General features: G+C 40.4%; 1 protein-coding gene across 3 annotated transcripts in view; it reads right to left on the bottom strand.

Annotated features, from left to right (window-relative positions):
- SEMA5A (semaphorin 5A) overlaps positions 1-24,181 on the bottom strand; it is a 427,518-nt gene that overhangs the window by 18,770 nt on the left and 384,567 nt on the right. For all 3 annotated transcript variants that reach the window (XM_081053769.1, XM_081053771.1, XM_081053770.1), the window contains one exon: positions 2,051-2,276. In XM_081053769.1, the coding sequence (XP_080909895.1) occupies positions 2,051-2,276 (226 nt within the window). The remainder of the gene's footprint in view (positions 1-2,050; positions 2,277-24,181) is intronic.

Here is a 24,181-nt window from a genome sequence, read left to right as displayed (position 1 = left end):
TTGTGTGGTCAGAGGCAAACAATTCCCATTTTCATGATATCAATACCAAAAACATATGGATGGTCATCAGAATGTATTAAGACACGAGAAAGATGGAATCTTTTTAAAGCCATGCCCATATAATGTACTTTTGGAGGAAATATAGAATATCTTTTATAAGTGTACATTAAAACTTTCCTTAGTTTATATTAATAACATTTAAAACAAATATTAGCATTTGTTTTATATGTATCTGAGAATGGAAGGAATAAAAAACATCTATGTTCAGAAAAGAGAATAAAGTTAATATATAGAGAAACCGTTACTCAGTTTCTACTTTGATGTTATAAGAAATGAGATTGTTCACAGCCAGCTCTAAAATAAGGAAATAAGTGAATGAATTAAAGATAGGGTCGCCAGATTTAGCAAATAAAAGGCAATCCAGTTAAATCTGAATTACATACTAACAACAAATCCTAATTTAGGATGAGTACATCCCAAATATTGCACGGGACATGCTTGTCCTAGAAAAGATTCATGGAATAGACTTATACTAAAAAAAATTCCGAAAACTATCTGAAATTCATATTTAATGGGGCATTCTGCATTTTATCTCACAACCTAACTCGAGACGACAAGGACAACCTTTGTGGTATGTATTAGGTTGGTTCAAAAGTAATTGTGTTTTTTGCAATTATTTTTAACCTTTTAAACCATAATTACTTTTGTACCAACCTAATAGATCTTTCGAATAGATCTTCAGCTATCTATCTCTGGTATTCCATCATTATCTCTTTCTCTCCTTAAGGCAGAATTTTATAGAATTAATAAGATCGATTCTCATTTTGCTTGATATTCTAAGTAGGCGGTGTTTGTTTTCTATAAATCATAGACTTATTCATACAAAATTTTGTCACTAAAGCAGAGCTTTTTTTTATCCCAAGAAACAACAAACAAGCTTGTAAGTTGCTGAACAATAGAGAGCAGGATGGTTTGAGGTGAGGAGACAGTTAATATCATTAACTGAGTAGACAGTGAATGTCATCGAAAACTACATGATTGGGAGTGGCTCTCGATGGGGACTGTTGGTCTTCCCAGCATCCAGGCTGGACGCGTTAAGCTGCCCGGCCATTTCGCAGCTCCCAGTAGGAGGTATAGAGACCTGTGACATGTGTGCAGTTGGGAGTCTCACTCCATGGAACAGCTTCCCTCAGGCAACACGGAGGAAATTAATCACTCCTCCATGAATTTATGCCACCGTGTCAGTCCAACATGGTGACTCATCACGTTGGGAGAAAAAGGTAGGACCGCCAACACAGAAGTGCTGAGAAAGGTCGGAGGTGGTCTGGTGAAGACCTTACTATCGCTGTTCTCATCAACCCACACTCTGGGGACATGTGTGAGCACTTGGTTTCTTCATACAACTGGTCTGATTTTGTTAAATTAGATGAGAATGATAGAGGAGATGAAAAAGGAAGCACAAATGAAGGTCTTTGCGAGGGTCAGGCAGAGGGTGGAGCTTGTGGTGTGTCCTAGACCTTTCCCCACACTATTAATATGGCATTAAAAGGATTTATAGAATCACAAGGGGCAAAGCAATTTCACAGGCTATTAAAGGATTTTCACACGCTGCACTTTTTAACATAAAGATCCTTTTATATATAAACAGAGATGCCCTTCTGTTGTCTTTGTCCAGTTTGAGCTGAATAAAAGAAAAGCTTATTGCTGTTTATATTTTAGAGCCAGAAGAACTATGGAAGGTCACTGACTCTTCTGCAATGTCTTTTCTGATACTAAATAAATCTCCCACAAACTCTTGTGGACCTATTATAACTACAGTGTTATTTTGAGGGTTGAATTCACAGACCACCTCAATGTATGAGTATAACTGAATTTCTATGTAGTACGAGTCTTCCCCATCAATGGGCTATAAAGCCAGTTCTGCTCTAGAGGGATGTTGTTACAAAGGTTGCTGGACTCGAAGTCACTAGAAGGAAAAACGCCCCCTCGATCTATGAACTCACAGGCCTGTCCATGGAAGTGGGTCCGTCCCTATGGCGCCCCTACTCACCATCCGTGGAGCAGCTGCTGCTGCCATCACTGGAACAATACCGCATTTCGATTCTCTGTCTCCCCACTTCCAGCAAATTCGGGTCGGGAAGGCGGGCTTTGCACGTGTATCGAAACCGCTGCTCGTAGTGGCCCCCATTGTCAGAGATGTTGACGGGCGTCCAGGGTGTCCAGGGCGTGGTCTTCTTCAGCTCCGGGCACGGGTTGGTATTACACGGCTGGTACTCCTGGGAGACAAAAGTCGTGGCGTGTGCCCATCATAAGGCATATGTAGAGGCAGGGGCTGCCTTCCTATCGTGAAAGGTAGGCCCCTCCAAAATTTCAGGTCCTGAGACAACCCCCAGCTGCTCTACAAGGTTGAAAACACATTTTTGTTAAATTAGGTGTTTATGAGAATGTTCAGTGTTCAAGTCAAATCCGAAAGACATCTTCATCGATTCCCACGTGTCAACAATGACAGTGAGACAATAAACCTAACTGTATGTGGATAAAAATTGTGATCCCATAAAAACACCTCCCTTTCACTTAATAAGTAACCAAAAGTGCTGATTCTCCCTGATGTTACATTTAGCTGTCTTCCTTAGAAGACTGAAGTTAAAATGATGCCACCATCACTTGTTCTTGTTTTCTTGACCATACTGTGTTCAGTTTGAGATCAACGAATGTTGTAAGCTCTGCCATTGCAGATTGAAAGTGTTAGACTGGTCGATACCTAAATGATAACACAATATGTAACTTTTAGTTGATAAGAAGTCTTCACAAGATTTCCCTAGTTACTGCGTCAGTGACATTTGTCGGGTTCTGCTCCCTTCTGTCACTACAGGTGTCTCCCTTATACGCACAGGTGGGAGGGTCCTGGGAGCTGAGCAGAGAGATCAGAAGGTATGACAAAAGGGGCTCGGTGTGTTGGTGGAATAGGGGTGTAATTTAAGGGTACAAGTATGAAGATCTTCCCAAAGCACTAAAATATTTATTTGGCAAAAGTTTTAAACACTATGTTTCCCGAAGCAGGGTCAAATATAAGGGACAATGGGTTTGACCTTGGAGACAGTACTACATTGTGATGCTATCACTTGAGAACAAAGGATGTTTCATTAGAGAGAAAACCCACCATACATAACGCACTCAATTGTGGCCACACTTTTAAGATGATTTTTATCAATGTTAAACATACCTATAAAATAAGAGTTAAATTACTCTCTATACTTCATTGTGAAAAAGAGAACTCGTCCATCCTGCCCACATCAATGTTAGTTGAATACTTTCATCTTTATCCCATAGAGCTAACAACTAGAGTCTTCCATTGGGCATTGTCCACTACCTGTGCTATGGAGGAAGAGGATTTAGCTCTCAACTCCCCACCCCACCCCCTGGGGTGGGGAGTTCCCATCTCCCATCTCCCATCTCCCATCACGGTAACAGAGTTAAACTACACATTTGGTCAAAACCCAGGGTTTGCACTATGCACGAAGTGAATACTATCACCCCTGAGTTGTGTGGTTGGTAAACTACGATTGATTTGTTTCTTAGCTTGTTCCTTTCCAATCCAGGTCAAGGGCTCTCCTGTTTTATTTTTTTTGGGGGGGTAGTCATAGAGGGGCTGAAGGATTGTTTAGTTTCTATGTACTTGTTACTAGTTCACCCCTGTCAGGTACTCAGACAAAGTAAGAACTGTCTTTGTGGGTTTCTGGTTTGAAAAAAACATCCCTTTCAGACTGTATTAGTGAGTTTCCAATAGGAGAGAAAGTACCGAGGTGTGTCCACATCACTGGCTTCACCTAGAAGTCTATTAAAATCTTTACTTTGTCACTATTCTAGTTATTCTAACTAGTTTTCTTTACTCAGAATCCACCTTTTTTATTTTTCCACGAGGGACACTGCTCAGGAATCCCCCATGTTGTGACATCATAGGCTTTTAACAGAAAGTGTGAAACGCGAGCGCCATTGCTCCCTGGTCTAAGCCCTTTCACAGTTCCCTTTCCCCTGCCCACACCAGTGCAGCTCATCTCCACACCAATACACCAATACACACGGGAAGAGACATGGCTGCATTTTCCTTTGTTTGTAGCATCTTTTATTACAGCTGCGTCTTTTGGATACTGCCTCTGAGATAAAAAAAAAAAATAGCCCCGATGAATGCCATATATCCAATCATGAGAGGAGCTAGCCAGAACACGTGTGCTCTCTCCTTTTCACTCAAAATGGAAGCCACGTGGTAGGAACGCAATCAGCCTTGTCAGGGAACTTCCAGGCATGCCGTGTGTCAGCACTGTCACCCCCCGACTGAAAATGCCCTATGCCACTGTCCTCCCCTCCATCAGTCTGTGCCAGGCTGGCTGAGCAAGGGCCCAGGGACTCCTTGCTGACCCGGACTTAAAGCATATACTGTTTACGGACTCCTGCTTAAAAATGGATTAGGTCTGTAAGTATTAATAATCTTATCCCACAACTTAACACACAAATATAGAGGACATCCCCAATAATTCTTAGCTTCCTCACACTAGAAATTTCATCTTTTCTATGGCGATGAAGTTTTGTTTTTGAAATAAACGAGTGGCACATCTATTTTAAAGCTGGCCCAATTGGCTGAGTTGGCCTCTGTGTGCTGTGACATGCCCAGCAGGGCTGAGGCCACATGTCCCAGAGGTGGGCATAGCACAAGGGAGAAGGAAATCCATTCAGGCTCCCTAGACCTAACCCCTGATAAACAAAGTCTGTTCTTTTGTTCATTCTCTTCTCGTAGCACACATTTTAACATGAGACACAGGACACTCTTTTTTCAACTGTTTTTTGAGGTTTCATTATGACACATTCACTTCAATGATCAAATTATGAAATTCTGAGAAACGATATGACCAATCTGTTTTATATTAATGACCAGAATTATGAAGCAATTCAACGCAATGATGAGAATTGTATGACTTAACTGAATCTGTTTACTATAATTTACTGATGAACTATCACTATAAGTACTCACATTTGAATGGAACTTGAACAGCATTACATGTAATGGTAAAGAAAAAAATTATTTTAAAAGCAATTTCAGGGAGCTAATTACCATTACTTGCCACATAGGATTCTTAATATTCTGGCGAGAAATATTAAGTAAGAATAGTTACTGAAATCAATTCCACTTCTGGGTATATAAGGAATTGAAATTGGGATCTCATAGAGTTCTTCACTCCCATGTTCACTGCAGCATTACTTACAATGCACAAGATATGGAGATAACCTAAGTGCCCATGGATGGATGAATGGATAAAGAAGACGTCGTCTACAAGGTCTGACAATTAAGTTCTTAAACTCATCCTAGAAAAAGTGCTACATACCTCACTGCTAAACATCACTATGGTCACCTTCGAAGTCCTCCCCTTGGGAAGCTATGCACCAATGCCAGCGCCTAGTCCACTCTTCAAAGCAATTTTGGAACTCTTTTTCTGGAATGGCCATCAAAACAGTCGTCATATTACATTTAATGGCCTGAATGTCATCAAAATGTCTCCCTTTAATATTTCCTTTATCTTTGGGTAAAGAAAGAAGTCATTGGGGGCCAGATCAGGTGAGTAAGGAGGGTGTTCCAATACAGTTATTTGTTTACTGGCTAAAAACTCCCTCACAGACAGTGCCGTGAGAGCTGGTGCATTGTCGTGATGCAGGAGTCATGAATTGTTGGTGGAAAGTTCAGGTCGTGTAACTTTTTCACGTAGCCTTTTCAGCATTTCCAAATAGTAAACTTGGTTAACTGTTTGTCCAGTTGGTACAAATTCATAATGAACAATCCCTCTGATATCAAAAGGTTAGCAACATTGTTGCAATAAGTTCTCAAACTTAATTGTCTGACCTCATATACATATACTATATACAATGGAATATTATTCAGCTATGAGAAATAATGAAATCCTGCCATTTGTTACAACTTGGATGGACTCTGAGGGTATTATGCTAAGAGAAATAAGTCAGACAGAGAAAGACAAATTCTGCTGATAGTATTCATAAGTGGAATCTAAAACAGACAAACACTTGAATATAATATTGTATGCCAACTATAGATAAAAAAAAACAAACTCATAGAAACACAAAGTAGAGTGGTAGGTATGAACTTCCAGTTATAAGATTAACAAGTATGAGGATCTAATGTACAGCATGGTGATTATAGCTAATAAAACTGCATCATATATTTGAACGCTGTTAAGAGAGTAAACCTTAAACGTTCTTACTACAAAAAAGAAATGGTAACTGACAGGATAGAGTTGGTAACTAACTGCTACGGTGGTAATAATTTTGCAATTTATAAATATATCAAATCAATAAGTGGTGCACTTTAAACTTACACAATGTTATTTATCAATTATATGTCAATAAAGCTGAAGTAAATTTTTTAAAAATAAAGCTGACGCACGTACAAAAAAAAATAAATGGTCAATGAAAACAAAGAAAGAAAAAGAAGAATTGTTACCAAAGTAATTTCAGATAGTACTCCAGATGTGTTCCCCAGGTATTCTCTGTCTTAGTCAACAGTGATAAAATCATCCATTTAAAACTTTAATCCAGAAACCAGGGAGGCAACCTGCCACTTCTCCCTTACTTCTGGGTCAAGTCCTATAGATAGGGCATCTGTGTTCTTTCTCTCCTCATGACTCTAATTGCCTCTTTTCTAATTCAGGCCACTGTCACCTGAGGACTGTTTCATGTATTTTACTGAAGTTTAACTGTCTGGTTATAGATTGCCTCCACTAATAGACTGCAAGTTTGTCAAAAGCAAGACTTAGTCATATTTATTTTACATTACCAGTCTTAAGTACAGTAACATTACTTTTTTTTTTGGTGAGTGAAATAATCATATTGCTCAATTTGCTTATAACCCCATTCAAGTGGAATTTGCATAAATTTGGGGAACAAATTTAGATGGTTAAGTGGGGTTCTCTGTTTTGCTGTTTATTTTTCCTTTGAAAAAAACTAAATCAAAATGCTGTGGTGTTAGCATCAAGATAGAAAAATTAAGTAAAGGAATGGAATGGAAATCGCAGAAATAGACCAGTATGTATATGGTTTATTCATTTTTGATAAAGGTGCAAAGCCAGTACTGTGAAGAAAGCAGAGCATTTTCAGCAAATGGTCCTGGAACAATTGGACAGCCATCTGCCAAAACATTGATCTATAAGTTTGATCAATCACTAGCTTCATTAATGATAATAAACTCAATAGATCATAGACCAATATCTAATACCATAAACCTTCGAGAAGAAAACAGGAGAACGTGTCTGTAACTCAGGTTTGCTAAAGATTTCCTAGGCACAGTGCCAAAAGCATCACTCATAAAAGAAAAAAAGAAAAGAAAAAAATACATTGAATTAACCAAAATTAGGAATTTCTGCTCTTTGAGAGACATTGTTAAAAGAATGAAAGACAAACTACATACTGGGAGAGAATATTTGTAACTTAGATATTTGATAAAAGACTCATATCCATGATGCAGTTAAAATTAACCTCAACAATTGAAAAACTATAAAAATTGTCAAGTCTTATGAAGAGACATTTCATCAAAGATATATAGATGGCAATAAAACATATGTAAAGTTAATGCTCAACATTTTTAGAAAAAAAGCAAATTAAAACCACAAGTAAATCACCACACACCTATTAGATATCAGAAAGGCTAAAATGAAACAGAAGAAACCAAAAACCTGTCAACGCCAAACGCTGGTGAGCTTGGTGAACAACGGGCACTCTTCCCTGCTGGTAGGAACGTACAATGGCACAAACCCTTTCAAAACTACCTGACATTTTCCTAAAAACCTAAACGTACACTTATCATAAGACCGAGCCGTTTCCCCCCCTAGGTGTTTACCCAAGAGAAAAGAAAGTATGTGCCCATACAACCATTTGGACATGACTATTCCTAACAGCTTCCTGTGTAATAGCCAAAACCTGGAAACAACCCACATGTCCATCAGTAGGTGAATATTTAAAAAAATCATCTTATAGCCAAATACTCAACAGTAAATGAACTGCTGATACGTATAACAACATAGAAGAATCAAATAATGAGGCAGAGTAAAGAAGCTAGCAAAAAAATAAAAACAAAAAACAAGTAACACTGTATGATTCCATTCATATAAAATTATGGAAAATGAAAACGGATGTAGGGTCAGAAAGCAGCGTAGTGGCTCCCTGCCACTGGGGAGGACCCAGAGGTGTATGAAGGAGGGGCTCCAAAAGGGAACAGGGACACTTTTGGGTTGACGGGCGTGTTCACTCTCTTGACTGTGCTGATGGTTTCATGGCTCTAAACACTGGTCAAGACTTTCATACTTAAATATGTGCAGTTTATTACATGCCAATCATGACTCCATAAAGCTACTAATATTATAGGGACACAGAAAAACAAGTTTCTTTTTAATAAATGGTGGTAATCTTTCCGATTTGGAAATGATATGCAGAACAGCTGTTATTTACCCAGACCTGCACATAGTAAAATGACAGGTTTTTTTAGGGCACTTGTGCCTGACTATTCAGGACTCTAACTACTAAATATCTGTAGATAGACGCTTCATCAATACAACATGTACATCAGGTCCAATTTTACTTGTCATCACACACGCCTGAAAAATGCCTATCACACATTCGGCCAGTGTAGGAATGACATGTTGTAGCTTATTTCTACACGTGTATAAAGTACACACTTTTAGAATCTTATTTCTCTCAGAATCAGTCCCTTTGGCTGCAGTGCATTTTCACGTTGGTACAGCCCTTTGAACACGAGGGAGTTACTGTTACCTTCCATGGGATTTGGGGTAGGTTGTGAGTCCCAGGATGGCTTGGTGGAAGAACTCAGCCAGAAGGCCAGCTTCCTACTCACTGTCTAACCCTCTGCAAATCTTCGAACACTGGAAACATGTCTCAGTTCATTCAGGCTGCTGTAACAAAATTCCACAGACTGGGTGGCATAGAATGAACAGCAATGTATTTCCCACAGTTCCGGAGGCTGGAAGCCCAAGGTCCGGGAGACAGAGTGACCGAGGGAGGGTGTACTCCTGGTCTCAGACGTGCCCTGGTGTCCTCCCACGGCAGAAGGCGCAGGGGCGTTCTCTGGCATCCCTTTTACCGAGGCACTAATCCCATTCGCCAGGGCTCCACCTTCAAGACCTCATCTGCTCAGTGGCCCCCATCCTCAAACCACGGCCTCGGGCACTAGGTTTTCAATGCATGGATTTTGGGGGGACACAAACATTCAGCCTTCAGCAGAACACATCCCAGCAAGTGCCAAGCGAGGCGTTCGACACGGTGACCTCAGATCTCACTGAGAACATGCAGAGATCCACAGCCTCGGTTTGGCTTTTGTCCACTGACTCACAGTAAGTGTGCAGGGCATGCACCTGAGTCCCATTCAGGGAAAGTGAACACTTGCTCTTCCAAATGCTGCATGACGGTCTGCACTAGTTCCTCTGAAGGGAGGCTGATGATTTAGAGCTTTGAAAGAATGTTCCCAGTTTCTTTCCAAGACGACGACTAGTCATAAAGACTTAATGAAATAAAATAGAAATACATTTTTTTTAAAATATAAAGCAATATTGTAAGGGAAACCATGAATGTTTTTGAGAAAATCCCACTGTTCTACGCTGCAGCTGCCTGCCTCTCAGCAGCTTTCCTCTGAGCAGCCACGGTTCTCTCTACGCCACTCTAATGAACCACTTGTTTGTACAGGAGTTTCCCCAGCCTGGGAGCTTCTGGAGGGTAAAGCCTGGGGTTGATGCAACTTCCGTCCCTGCTGGGTGATTGGCGCCATGGCTGCTCTAAGGGAGAGCGGATTGAGCTGAATATCTCATGAGCTTTCTTGTGGGTGCATGACTTTCAGCAAGCAGCCAGCCTTTTAGGTGCTTTTAGGTGCAGAAAAGTAAGCCAGTAGCCCTCCGCTTTCTTACTAAGAAAAGACGTGAATGTGTGTAAGATTCTATACGTGTGTGTATATGTACGAAATGAAGCTGGCTGTCCTCCTTGCACATTATTTTGGGAATTCCTTTTTTATAACCCTGTAGAAAGCCTAAAAAGAATGAGAAAATTGGTGCTGTCACTGAAATCTTTATTACAGAGGCTGTAATTCATGCACACTCTACAAACTTAAATCCAATAAGAAGATCCACTTATTTACTTAATTCTCTCAGTATAATGCCTTTAAATTGTTAGTCCTTGTGGACAGACATCAAGGATTTAGACGTTTTTTTTTTTTTTTTTCCTTTTTTTTCCTCCGGGCAAATACCTTGTAATGAGAGGAGAACGTACTTTCAGTTGGATGTGAAAAACTATCATTAGGGAAAACGTTTCCTTCTCAAACCAATGATTGAAATGGGTGAGCCTGAGAGAGGGAGTCCACTCTTTACTTCCATTTCTCCATTGTTTTTAATTAAAGTTTGTTGGGGTGACAATGGTTTGTAAAGTCACATAGGTTTCAGGTACACAATTCTGTAATACATCGTCTATATATTGCACTGTGTGTTCACCACCCAGAGTCTATGGTGATGGAAAGAGAACATTCCTCATTTTTTTTGAGGGAAAAATGTTGCATGGTAATACACTTGCTTCCGAAGAATATAATAATTTGTATATATTTTAAGAGTTCTTATGAGGAATTTTGCAAGAACTAGAGTAAAAACCATAAACCAAACTGAGATTGTTCTATTGGCAGGACAACTCATAGGGCATTACTTTTGAAGTAATACATGGGGGTAGTTGTCCTAGGTTCTTATAAGGACAAAAGTCGCAACAAATAGTTGTCTGTTTCTTAGTAGAAAATGATGTTGGTTCTGTGTGTGTCTATCTGCGTGAGTGTGTGTACATCCTGTCTAATCTTCTCTCGGTGTTGTAGGAGTGTGGGTGGCTCTTGGGAAGATGACGAGATAGCGACTCTCTGAATTAGTTTCTGCAATCCAAGACTTCCTTGTGGTGGACTAGAGAGAGATTCCCTTGCTGGCTTTGAAGAAGTTAGCTGACATACTGGGAGGGGGCCACGTGGCTCCGACCTAAGGACAACCTCTAGGAGCTCACGGTGACCTCCAGCCAAAAGCCAGAAAGAAAACAGGGGCTGCAGTCCCCAAATTGCAAGGAACTAGATTCTGCAAAAACCAGTGATTTACACACAGACTTATATAAATACTATATATTTATTTGTTTGCATATATAAAGTGAATCTATTCTGTGACTCTGCTTTTCTCCAATACTGCAAGGATTCCACTTATGAGGTGATTCAAATGAAGTTGAGTTCTCTTATCTCTGCCTCCTTTGCCTCTTAAGCTGGTCTCCCAGGGGCAAGGATTTTTCTTTCACAAGAAACTAATTATATTCCTGCTATGATATTCCTCCAATTCTTTCCGAGGAGAAAGTTTTGGTTATTTTTTTTAAATGGTCATTATTTGATATTAATAATACAAAGGAAATATTGATACCACATAGGAAATTCAAGGTGTTGACAAGGGTCCCACCGGTTAATTACCGTAATTACCAAGTTGAGTTGTTACAATTCATGTTTGATTAAAGCCACCTGGTATCATGCAGGATTCATTATTTTAGTTCAGCTTTACAGAATAGTGACAAAATATACATGTGTTGACCATCACTTTGAATTTCAACTTCACCAATTCCATTATAGCTGTAGGTTGCAGTCCACTGTGTTTGAGTGAGACATGTCGGGTAAAGGCCTTTTGCTTTAAGGGCATAGACGGAATTTCAATGATGCTCTATTCATTCCCCAAAAGAGCTTTTCCTAAAGTGTGTCTCTGTGGGAAGCGCATGGGTGCTACGGGTAAAAGCAGCTTTGTCAGGAAAGACTGAGGAGCCCTGGGCTCAACGAACGTAAACGGGTTTCTTCAAACCAAGCATGATCCGAGCTGCTCTCGGAGCCCTGTGTCCTCAGACCTTCTTGAGGAACCAGAGCTGAGTAACTGAGCACAATGCCCTTTAGGAAACCCTTTTGGGTAGCGTGCTATCTGGAAGCAAGTTCCCAAAAGGTCAGAGCAATTTGGGAGTTGTCTGACTGATTCTACAATGGACTTCACTGATTCAAACTGAAAATGAGGGTGTATTCCCGTGGCACTGAGGTTGTGGGGACGATTCTCCTCTTCTACCAAACCTGTTGAGGCCTTGAAGATTGAGGATGGAGTCTTATGTTCATACAATCCTTGACCAATTTGACTCCATGCTCTAGTGGGGAGCCATCTAAAATATACCTCCTTCAAAGCTGTTGGCAGCTGGCTTTCCAGTGAGTGGACGACGCACAGGAAGCTGGCACTTCCTCAGTCTTTTTCCTCAAGTCATTTCTCCTGTGAATTTATCCATAAGTGGGTCAACCAGTTCTAACGGTGAAACTCCCTGCTCACTTCTAAGTTTGTGACCCTGTGTGGGAACCAAGGGAGCCCACCAGGTCTGTCCAGGGGGCCACTCCCTTCAATTCCTTAACCTAGTGCCTCAGCTTTCTCATCTATAAAATGGGCACAGAGAGAAACACATCATGATGATTCGGGCATGTTAAACTGGATTATGCATTTACAGTGGTTATCAGAGAGCTTGGGGGCATTGTTGGTCTGCACAGAGGCCTGGAAACAAAGATGGGGTACAGAACAAGAAAATATTACGAGTTGTCCAAAGTTGGTCACTAGAAATCCTGAGAAATTATTCTCTCTCCAAGAAAATGCAGATGGCCATAATAACCCATAATTATCCAGGCAGGGTTACACACAGGGGAATGGATTTATATCTACGTGGTAAAATAAGTTTAAATTTAACTTGCATCCAAAGTTTCCACAGTCTATCATTTCCTCCCTCTGTAATATGATCCAAGTGGAAAATTATCTTCTAAACTTGCTCTTATCTGAGTTTATATGAAGCTAACTTTTTATCAGTTCATGGTCCCTACATAATTAGTTATTTTTTTATCAGTTCATGGTCCCTACATAATTAGTTATTGCATGCCCTAAAAGATAGTAGTAAGAACATTTATCTATTTTAAAAGCCTATATCATGAATGGTGTATTTGGAACATTCACTGCTAAGGTCATTGTCTTTCTGTCATTTCATTTCACTAGTCGGGAAATATTTGGAACTCTTGGGTGATATTTTTGGCTCTCTAAGATGGGATCCCATTATTTAATGGATGTAAGAAGTGAAAAACATGTAGGTTTTAGCAACATCTTTTCACTGTAATTTAAATCACAAGGAACTGCATTTTTAAAATTCTTTTGGCCAGTTTACTGTGGGAAATTAATTATGTCTCTCCTAAAAAATAATATTTAAACAACTTTCTTTTTATAATTCAAATTGTTTAGTTAGATTCCTGTCACCTCATGAAAGTTTCCTCCCAGAAATTCTGAGTAATGACCTAAATATCTTAACTTAAACATTTGTATTTTTGAAATTAAAGTTAAAGTAATTTTGCCCAAATGACATTTTCCAAAAACAATTATGAAAATAGAAATATCATGTTACCCATCCATCTATCCACCCATCCATCCGTTCATCCATCCATCCATCCATCCATCCATCCATCCATCCATCCATCCATCCATCCACTCATCCATTTATCTACCTTCCAGTTATCACTGTTGGGGCCTCTGTAACATGTACAAGACACTAAACTATGTATTCAGGAGATCTTAGATATTAATGATGAAAATAAACATGTGCCGTAAGCCCCACACCAACTACGTCTCATGGGACTGAAGAGGCAAGAGGCACTTGATCGTAAATAACAGGAGAACACATTCATTAACACTGTGGTCAATCCCATAAGCCACTTCGCCTGGGATCCTGTGTCTGACCGACCAGTTTCACAGCAAGGTATGCCATCCCCATCAATCACAGCACCAGAGGTGGGACACACAGCAACCAATTCTGGCTAAGTTATTCATGCCCTAATAGTAGAATGGGATTGTTATGAGAAAAGGAAACAAAATCCCTAGTGCAACCTTAGCCACCGTAAGGAAAGTTTAAAGTTTGGGTCACAGAAAATAAAAGACCCACTGGTTGAAATATAAGTTGTCAAAACACTTGAGTATTTATCCTCATTTTTTTTTCTTAATAAAGTTAAAAGTACTTGTGCCCCAATCCTATCACCATTCCAGATGTATGCACAGGGCCCTTGCAGTAATCCTACTGAAAAGAGTAAAGTATGAAGGTGGCCTGCTTATGACATGTGGTCATAACTGACGGCAAGGGTAATATCCAGGCCTAAGGCCTGGGTGAGGCTCCTTGTCTGCCATCATTATTCTGTTGGCTTGCCTCCCAAAGCTGGGAGAACCATGAACCAGAAGCCCTCTAATCTCCCAACAAAAGAGATGCCTTGCCAACCTGAGAAATAGGCTTTGTCCTTTCTTGGTAGAATCACCATCTCAATGCACTAATATAAATATATAATGGCTTTCATATGATCCTTCCCAAACACGCTTTCACGAAAGTAAATATTCTGTCTAAATGAAGTGAAAACATCATAACACAATAATTTGTCTATGACTGCTCCTGATGGGTTTATTTCTAAGATTTATAACCTCTCTCAGAACTTCATTTTAGGGCTCATGAATATCTTGGGGTTATAATTAAACTCACCTATTACTGATAATACTATGGATGCATTAGAACTTTTCTTTTCCCACAGTGTAAATGTATTTCTTGCATCTGCTTGGATTTTGTTTTCCTTTTAACCTAAGTTTGAGACTAGAACTCTGCTGCTTTCTATGCCCCCACTTCTCACGGTTCTCTCTCCACTTCCATCTATGTGGTGGTCTGGAATAGATGCTGAAGCTTATTACAGCAACTATCAAAGAGACTAATCAGACATCAGGAAGCCATCAACATCTTTGTCACAACGGTGACAGAAAAAGCCCCGTCACTCACTTGCTTCCTATACCAGCATTAGCATGGTTGCGTTCCCATAAAACCATGAGGTTTGTGGTGGAATTAAAACGTTCAAGATGTTGAAATCAAACTCATAAGTTAAGCTTAACCTTTTCTAGACCTTAATATACTAAACATATGGTAATAATATAAATTTATTTATCTAGAAGTTGCCTATAAGATAACTGTCCAAATCACTGGTAAAGACTGATCTGCGTTATGAATGTTCATCTACTTAAATACAATTAGAAAATCATTCTGCTACAAGTTCCTAAAATTAAAAAAAATGGCGATGAAATAATGAAGTGGGTAAACTTCTTTCAAATCCATATTTCTAGTCACAGATATGTGATATTATCCTGATGGATGTTGTATATTCATTCCTTAGCTTTAGCCATGCAAATTTTCTTTCCCCCTAGTTTTACAATATAAACACATTTTTACACATGAAAACATAAAAACATGATGGAGGTCACTTATTTGGGAATTCACATATTAAGATGATCTAAGCCAACAAAGGCAACTACAAACCTCACGTTCTAGAATGTTGCTTCTTTAACAAGGTAGGGGTGTTTCTCATTCACAGCCATTTTTCAGGCCTCGAGAAAATGCCTTAGTTGAAATGTTTACAATTGTGTACTGTGCGTGACTTTACAATTCATTTTTCTCTTCTAAGAAACATTGCAGAATGTAAGTAAGAGGATTGACTGCTTTCTGCTTCCATTTCTATTCGTTTAGGCAAAAGATTCCATAAGGTGGTTAAATAAAAATGCTTCCACAATATGACTAAATTATCTCTAAATTGCTTTATTTTCTTACAAATGTTAATATAGAGAATACAAAAGTGATATGTTAGGGTGACTGTAGACATCTACGTTTTCTCTTACAGTGTGACAGAAAATAAACGTAGTTTTCTTCTGTCGGTCTGTTCCTCCCTATTACAAGCTTCTCTGGCTTTCTAGACCATGAGATATTCTAACTCACATTCAGACAGAACATGGCAGTCAGGTCAGGGGACTGCCAGCGAGGTTTATTCAAACAGGGCTCACAGGGGCAGGCAGAACAATACCAGCAGCTGGAAGCCTAAGCACATATTAGATACAATACATAATTACATATGAAGCGTATGCAATTCTACAAAAATTATAATTGGACTGGTGCTCAAGGAGGCTCCAGGGTAAGAGATTGGAATGGTGGGTCATGGTGCCCATTTAGGAAAACACCGGACTAATTTGTGTTTCTAACCGCATTTCTGTGGCTCAGGTTACTGGCAGAGTGAAACTAAAAGTACTCAGCTTTCCAGGTACTCAGAAAACCAGATCAAAGGCTTTGTCTCAACCCCGTCAACCCATGGCCTGTACCCACCCATGACCTGTACCCATCCATGGTCTGTACCCTAGCCACGCGTCCCTGTATAGAAGACCCACAGACATATGCTGTGATTTCAGGCCTCTAGGGCTTTGCTTCTGCTGCCTTTCTGTATTATGATACCTATGCTCTGCTCCTAAATTTACCTAGAACTACTACTCCTTCCTTCCTGCTACCACTGTACCCTGGAAAGTAACAGAGGGGGGACGGAGTTCCACAATGACCTGTCTGCACAGGGGTCTCCCTGATGGACTGTGAGATTTGTGAAGATAGCGGCTGCCTACTTGTCATTTTTTCTAATTCTAGCCTGGCACAGGACACTTGCTAGTTATCACACACCAGGCACTCTGCCAGCATCGGACCGCACGGCATGTTCTCAGTCAGACATGGATCTGATGGGGTCCACGTATCAGAAAACGAGCCACAGCCTTTGTGTGATTTTTTTATCACTTTTCCTCAATGGAGTTCAAAATCTTTATAAATACTGAACAATTGTCCAATCAGTAGACAAACAATGTACAAGCAGATAAAGATCAGGCGGTTATGGTCCAAGCGGGGCGGGGGCCCATCTAGTTGAGCAGCCGCCCCAGTGCCAGCAGCAGGGAGGGGTTCAGCATGGCGCCATTTGCCCTACATCTAATGACCAGTCATTAGCTAATAGTCTCTGACCTTTGAGACACCGTTAAGAGAGCTGGAAGGAATCCTTGGGATAAGTTTTTCCCATCCGTGACCTCACAACTCATTTCCTTTCCTTGTTGTTTCCAATTGGCTGTAACCTCCGGCACAGCATGGGACATCAGTGGTGCTGGGAGGACACCACCGTGCCTTTTTCTTGATTTTAATGCGAAAGCTTCTAACCTTTCAGCAGTTTAAGTACAGTAAGGGGTGCTGTGACACTTTATTAGGCATCCTTCATAAGGGTAAAGATGCTTCCATCCATTCATTTGTTGACTTTGTTAAACCAATGAATGAGATTTGAGTTTCTATCAAACATTTATTCTGTGTCTATTGAAATGACTACAACATTCTTTCTCTTAATTTTAGGACCCTAAAATGTATTTACAAGATTCTCGCCCTTGCTCATCACAAATGTCCTATCATTCATATGAACACATGAATAAAGTGAAATGAAAATTTTTGAGCACAATTTATATCTGTATGTAAAGCCTGAAGAATTTATGTCGCACATGGCTGCACAGTATGTGTACTACACAAAAGATTCTGGCAGCCAGGGTGTGTGAGGGCTGCCATTCAGCTTGCAGCTTCTCCTAAACCACAAGACTTGGCACAGGACTGCCTGTACTTGGAGGAAGGGGCACCACTGTTTGCATAAAAACACGCTGGCTGCCTGCCAAGGCCCCAGCCTGGGGTGCTGTGACCCTCAGAAGGGGAAACTTGTTCAAATGCACACAAAGGCACCGTAGGGGTTAGCAGATATCCTGGAGCTCACCCATTTTTAGTCCTCATAGCCAGTGCCATTCACTAAGCAACTCAAGCACTGGGCATATTGGCTTGGGAGAACTTGCTACAGAAGTCCTTGCTTTAACACACATGTCCCTGTCCATCTACTGCTCAGCACCCCTGCTGTCCTCTCCAGGAGCCAGCACTAGTTAGTTCTTATTTCCTATGCCCATTCCCTGTGCAAAGAGGTGGCACCCAGCTGTTTCAGTGAGGGAGAGAGATACAAATAAAACTTAAAAAGTTGAACCACTGACCCTTCTCTGCATGTGTTCTTACAAATATGATGCTGACTGTTTGGGGACTTTTGAGAGAATGTTTGATCTCTGCAGCTGGTCTGAATTCGTAACAATTCTCCCCTAGCTTGAATGCTGCCAGTGTATTTCACGTAGTTCACTGAGCAGCTCCTTTGTGCCAGCCACTGAGAAGGTGCTGAGGATGCAGTGTGAGCCACACACTGGACACCTGCCCCTGGGATTCTGGAATCCCATGGTGTTCTCCGCAAAGTGTCCACAAGTCGCTGGAGCACCTCCCCCGTCTAGTGGAAAAGCGTCCCCAGATTTCTCTAACTCCAAGCTCACCAGTGATTTCATGGAAACCTGCCAGTCAGGAGGACACAGTTTGCCATTGAAAACCATGCCAAGCACATTATCTGTCATCGCTTAAGTATAAATAAAATATCAGCAAAGAGATAGGACCATAAAATTTTCTTTTGTGATACTAGACCTGTTATAAATATTTATCTGGAGTAACCATTTTTAACTTGAGTACTTGTGCTGGTAGTTCAGATTGCTTTTCAAATGAGGCAAAACCCTGTAAGTTTATAGTAAACTCATGGCACCTACTCAGAGTCCCCCTCCCCATGTAAATATGAGCATAAATGCAACAGAAAGGAAGTTGCAAATCCTGCTAAGGAACAAGAGGCAGTGTCTACTGGGAAAAAGTTGTAACTTCCACTAACTACATTTTTTTTTTTTTTTGCAAAGATTCAGGTAAAAGGTAGAGAAGTTAAATGCCAGAACTTTAAAAGTGAACAATTTGTAGCAGGATGAAATAGGGTTTTCTGTGGAAAGACTCCTCTCATTATGCCATGACTCGTGAAACACATCTAAGAATAATTTGATCTTTGAGCGCCAAGGATGACAAAACAGTGAGAGAGCTTGAGAGGCCCTGAGAAAGTCACACAAGATACATGCACCCAAAAAGAAACTTGCCAAATCCCTTCATGGGGAATTACATTTCCCTAATAGCCTCAGGAATTATGGTTTACAAGATGAAATATCAATCCCAATGGTCCAAATGTTTCCATCTCCAGGGGAATGAATGAGCCGGCTAAATGACCCCTTGGTGTCAATGACATTCCCAGTGCATGGGGAAACAGGTGCACTGGAGGTCCACAGGCAAATCCCTATCCTGCAGAGTAAACAATGAGGATTCCTCAATGTACCTAGGGGGACATCCTCACAGCCCTCGGGCCAGAGGCACGCCACCCCACATGCACTCCAAGGGAAGCACCAAACCTCAGCCAGTTCCAGTGCCGGCCAATTTTTGTGTAAGCAAACTGCTGGGAACACACTTTATATCCAAATTCCCACTGACCACGGGTCTCCCTGGGTCTCAGTAACCCAGTAAACTCCCAAATGACTTCCGCTAAAATTAGGAGTTGGGGCTTTTCCAGTGAAACCCATCTCATATACAGGGGGCTTAAAGTCACAAGCTGACTTCTTCCATCCTCTGGACATCTGAAGCTTGCATATGGCCCTTTCTACCTGGAATTGATGCCATTTGGTCCTCATATTCTTCCGCCTCCTAGGCTGAGAGCATCCTGAGGTCCAGGACAGCAACGTAATCAGAATCACATTCCATCCAGCGCACACTGCAAGCTGGGGAGCGCACTGTACTTGTTGAAGACTTGTTTGTTGAGGGAACCGAGCTGGACTAGACTCGGGTTAGTGTACAGGAAGGGCACCAAACGGGATAAGACAACATTTGATTAACACGGAGGGTCATAGTCTGGAAAGGGTCATGGCCCTTTGGATTCTTGTTTGCAGAAGGGAGCTCAAATGTTGGAATCTGTGCCACTTTAAAATATTAAATTCAGATTTTCTTTTCTAATTAAGTGCTCTGCCTTAGTTATATATACTCAAATCTTGCTATGGGACCTGATAAGGTCTTTGAAGGTCATGGCCAAGTATAATCTAATATCAAAAGAAATTTTAATGAACTTCATACATTATTACTGCAGGCAGACTGGTTTTCAGTGCTAAATTGGATTCGTTTGCAGCAGACTTACAAAACCAATTAGAAAGAATTTGAAGTAATTTAAGAATATGAACAATGTTCATACACAAATATCATGGGAAGAAAAATTAAATGTGAAATAAAGGTAGTTTCATTGCAGTGTGAAGAATCTCTGTGAAAGAAGACTAACCACAAAGCATGTTCCATTATAAGAGACTGTAAGAAAGAACCAAAGAGTAGACAAGAAAAATATAATCATGAGAATGATCCCTTCCTTTGAAAAGATGACTACTTTCCCCAAACCGTCATCATCTTTAAAAAGATTAATACATAATTTAATAATTAGGTTCATTTATTTACTGTCCTACACTGTTATGTGTTGAGGATACAGTCGTGAATACAACAGATATTATCCCTGACTTTAAAATCTTAAAATATCTTCTTTTTTTTAGTAAATTCTTTTTTTTTAAATAAGTTTAAAAACAAATTAATTCAGCTCACAGTAGTGTGATGGAACTATCCTCTTTGAAATAGAACTAACCCCAAGCTTATATAACCTATGTTTGGGCAAGACTGACCTTAAATTTAAGGTTTGGGAGTACCCACTAATGTTGCCGTAATGAATGTGGGAAAGCAGCGTGCTTTAGAATAAGGACCACGCACACCCACACACACGCAGATTTGCACGTGTAGTATCACGTACCCATTTACAACAGCTTCGTTTAGATAGTAAAAACATGATTTATTTTTCACTGAAGGGGAAAATAATGGAAAATATGATGCAGCTTACGTGTTCTGAAATCATGGATAGAGCTGTACTGTGGAAATATTACCCCAAGAAAATTAGTGTATCTCTAATTGTGCCACTGCAATAGCAAGTTAATGAGAGCTGAACAACCATACACCCCACAGCCGGGTACTCAAGACCCTTTAGAAATGAAACAACGTACTTTCCAAGTCTGTGCCTTGTCACATTTCTTTAACGTATTCTCAAGTCACACGCACGATTCTGCTTAGCACTCACAGAGTGTACACCGTATCCGTATCCTTTGATCCACACGCTCCACTCATGTTCCTGTCACAGTGAAGTCCCACTCCCATCTCACCTTGGCCAAATCCTGGCCACACTTGGTGCGTCCCTTGACCCATCCAGCCAGATTCACTGTTTTTCTCCTAATTGTTCCATGGGCATTCCAACTTCTTCCTCATATTGTAGCCATTTGATTTACACGTTTTCTCCTAGGCTAGACAGCCAGCTCCTGAAGCTTTGGAGTTTCATTGCATAGACCTGTTATATCTCTCACAGTGCCTAGCACAGTTTTGTACACACAGTAGATAGTCAACACTTTCAGTTGGCTAGATACACAGAAGAAAATATCTGAAAATTCTACAAAGAGGAGGATGACAGACGTGAATCAGTAACTGAAGTTACTAAGAATGTTCTCTTCTTCCATATGTGAAACTATTTAGAAATTAACAATATCGTAGGATATCACACCATGCGTTAGAGAAATCAATTCTCAAAGGAGACTCATGTAACAGGCACAGTTCCTTTCCTTCCGTTCACTGTTAGATGTCAGGGCCTTATCGCTAAAAGCTACCAACAATTGCAAGAGGATAACAGAAAGAAATCAATTAAATTGGCTTCATAAGGAAAAGTGCCTGGAGAATATCAGAGGGCACCTCTTGAGGCTGAATTCCATCTGTTTTCCCCTCTATCTTCGTCTCCCTCTCTCTCTTTTGAGAGGCTATGGTTCACGTGCTTCTGGTTTCATATAAGGAGCCTGAATCACCTTATACGGTGGATTCCACAGCTTCCTTCTTTCAGCCATTTCTTTCTCTCACACAGTGACACTAGAGTTCATTGGAAGACTGCATTCCAATAGTCTCAAACTGGGCAATTTCATGGGACGAGGATAGACTGGAACAGATGTGGAAAATGGTTCACATCACGAAAGAAGATGCCAAAAACGAGTGTGTGGGGTGTTCCTTTCTCACACAACATGGCTTATAAAATAATGCAAGAATGTGACAGGGGATGAGCCAATTCTATCTTCACATGTCTTTATTGCAACTATTTCTTTCAAACCAGAACCTCATGAGATTCTGCAAGTCAAACAGATCTTGGAAAAAATATTACGTGGAGTGAAATGAAGAGACAAGTGTTCTAAGAATGTCTGCTCTGTGACACATCGTCGGACTACTGAGCAAAATAATTAGGCTTTCATTTTTTCTGACAAATGTTGAAGCCTTCTAAATGTAACCTCGTGTTTCTGTTTAGAAATTAGAGTATCTAAATGTAGTGGTAGCTTCTTATGTTCTCTCTGGTCTTCACACAGAAGGGGTCTGACCTAGTCTCTAATTCTTAGAAAATTCTAGGATTACTAAAGGGATAGCACTTGGGAAGAAAGAAACTGGCATCTGTGAAGAATAGTCAATGGCTTAAAATCATGTTTTCATGCTCCAACATCTGTTGCTTCCTTCTTTACTTAACTGCACGTTGCTTTGAAAATTATTATGTATGTGAATTGTTTCAACAACAGAAATTATATATGTTCGATAATGCCATCAGAGGCACTCAGATGAAATAATACAATGTGAAATACAAATCCTAAGCAAAACACCAATTAAATGACATCACTGATATAATTAAACACTTACATTACTTCTCCAAAAGAAAGAACTGTCTGTCATGAACCAAAACAAACGACAAGTATACTGTGATCCAAACTCACTGGGAACTCCTCTGGCTTCACTTCTGTTCATGTGAAATACTTCTCCAACACACTCCATCCTTGCTCAGTGGAACTCGGCATTAACACACGTTGTGAACAGCAGCGCCCACACATAAAAATTGGTAACGAAGAAACTGGTAAACAGACCATTTTGGGTTAAGCTTCACAACGGTGGGTTCCTACCTAAGTTCTAAGCAGGGACCATGATTCTCTTATTCATCCTGTGGTCCCCAGAACCCATCATTGGCTAGAAGCTTAACATTTAGAAAATAATGATGGAAGGACCTGGGTAAAAAATTAAGACACTCAGATTCTAGTGACATCAGTGTGACTTGAGGCAAAGATCTTTTAAGACTGTAAGGTATGCAGATCTGGCAAACCTGAGTAAAGCAAAAGGAAGACACCACAAGAGGCAAAGACAATTAAGTAGATGACAAGGCCTTCCTCAGAGGGTGTCTCCCAAGGTTCTGTTTGTGTGTTTCTTTACTTGATTTTAGAGAGGGTTTTAGGAATAAGTCGGCTGGGGCAATATGTTGGCATCTCTAGAGGTGGAACCTATAAGGGGTCAGATCCCTGCTTCTCTCCACCTTTTCTATCAGGTGGTTGAGCATCGTTAAGCCAGTGTGGACCCACAGGTCTCAGGTTGGGATGTCCAGGTGGGTAGAACGTTCTCATGCAGTCACGGCCCACGTCATGAAAATGCCTCCTGGAAATACAACCCCAGACTGTGCAGTGAGGTACTGGTCTGAAATATGATTTTTAAAAATTGGGTGGGGGGAAAAGATGGAAGTACCCCAAAGGTGCAAATCCACACAAGAGCCCAATCGTGACCCTGCAAACTGCACACTAGGACAGGAAGTCCCTATCTTCCCGTGAGAAGGACAGCATCGGGCACATAATTTAAAAGTCCATTTGGCTGAACAACTGAATCACGTTTTAAAACTCAGATAGTGTTCTGTTTAATTGCAGTGGCCAGTGCGCAGTGTAACTACAAGCAGACAAGGTGACTACAGAAATTGACCAAAATAAGTGCCCAAGTTAGCGGTGACAACAAATCGACTCAACGACCCAAAGAGCGTTCTCTATGGTTAGATAATCCATGATTCACCCAAAAGTGTCAGCAGGGCTACAGTCAAAGACAGAAGAAGCATTTGGAAAAGAATATTCCCTGATTGTGTTTAGAGGAATGGCTGCTAAAGCTTTAAATTTAGAAAGTCATTTTAAGAAATCATTCTGTAGCAGTCAAAAATCTATCATCATTTAAAAGAGAGACCCGAGTTTCCTAGGGCTGAGTATGTGTTATGCCTTTAAAAATGTGGTTTGTTTTGTGGGTACTGTGTATTCATGTAGACCTACAAAAGATTTTTAAACTCGTAGACTTAGTGAAAATTGTTATGACTGTGAATACTATTATTGTGTTTCCATTAGTACATTTTAGGTATTTTAGTGTC

Source organism: Rhinolophus hipposideros, assembly GCF_964194185.1.
Source record: "Rhinolophus hipposideros genome assembly, chromosome: 7".
Taxonomy (NCBI): domain Eukaryota; kingdom Metazoa; phylum Chordata; class Mammalia; order Chiroptera; family Rhinolophidae; genus Rhinolophus; species Rhinolophus hipposideros.
The sequence above is the reverse complement of the archived record's forward strand: the minus strand, read 5'-3'. Positions and strand labels throughout refer to the sequence as shown.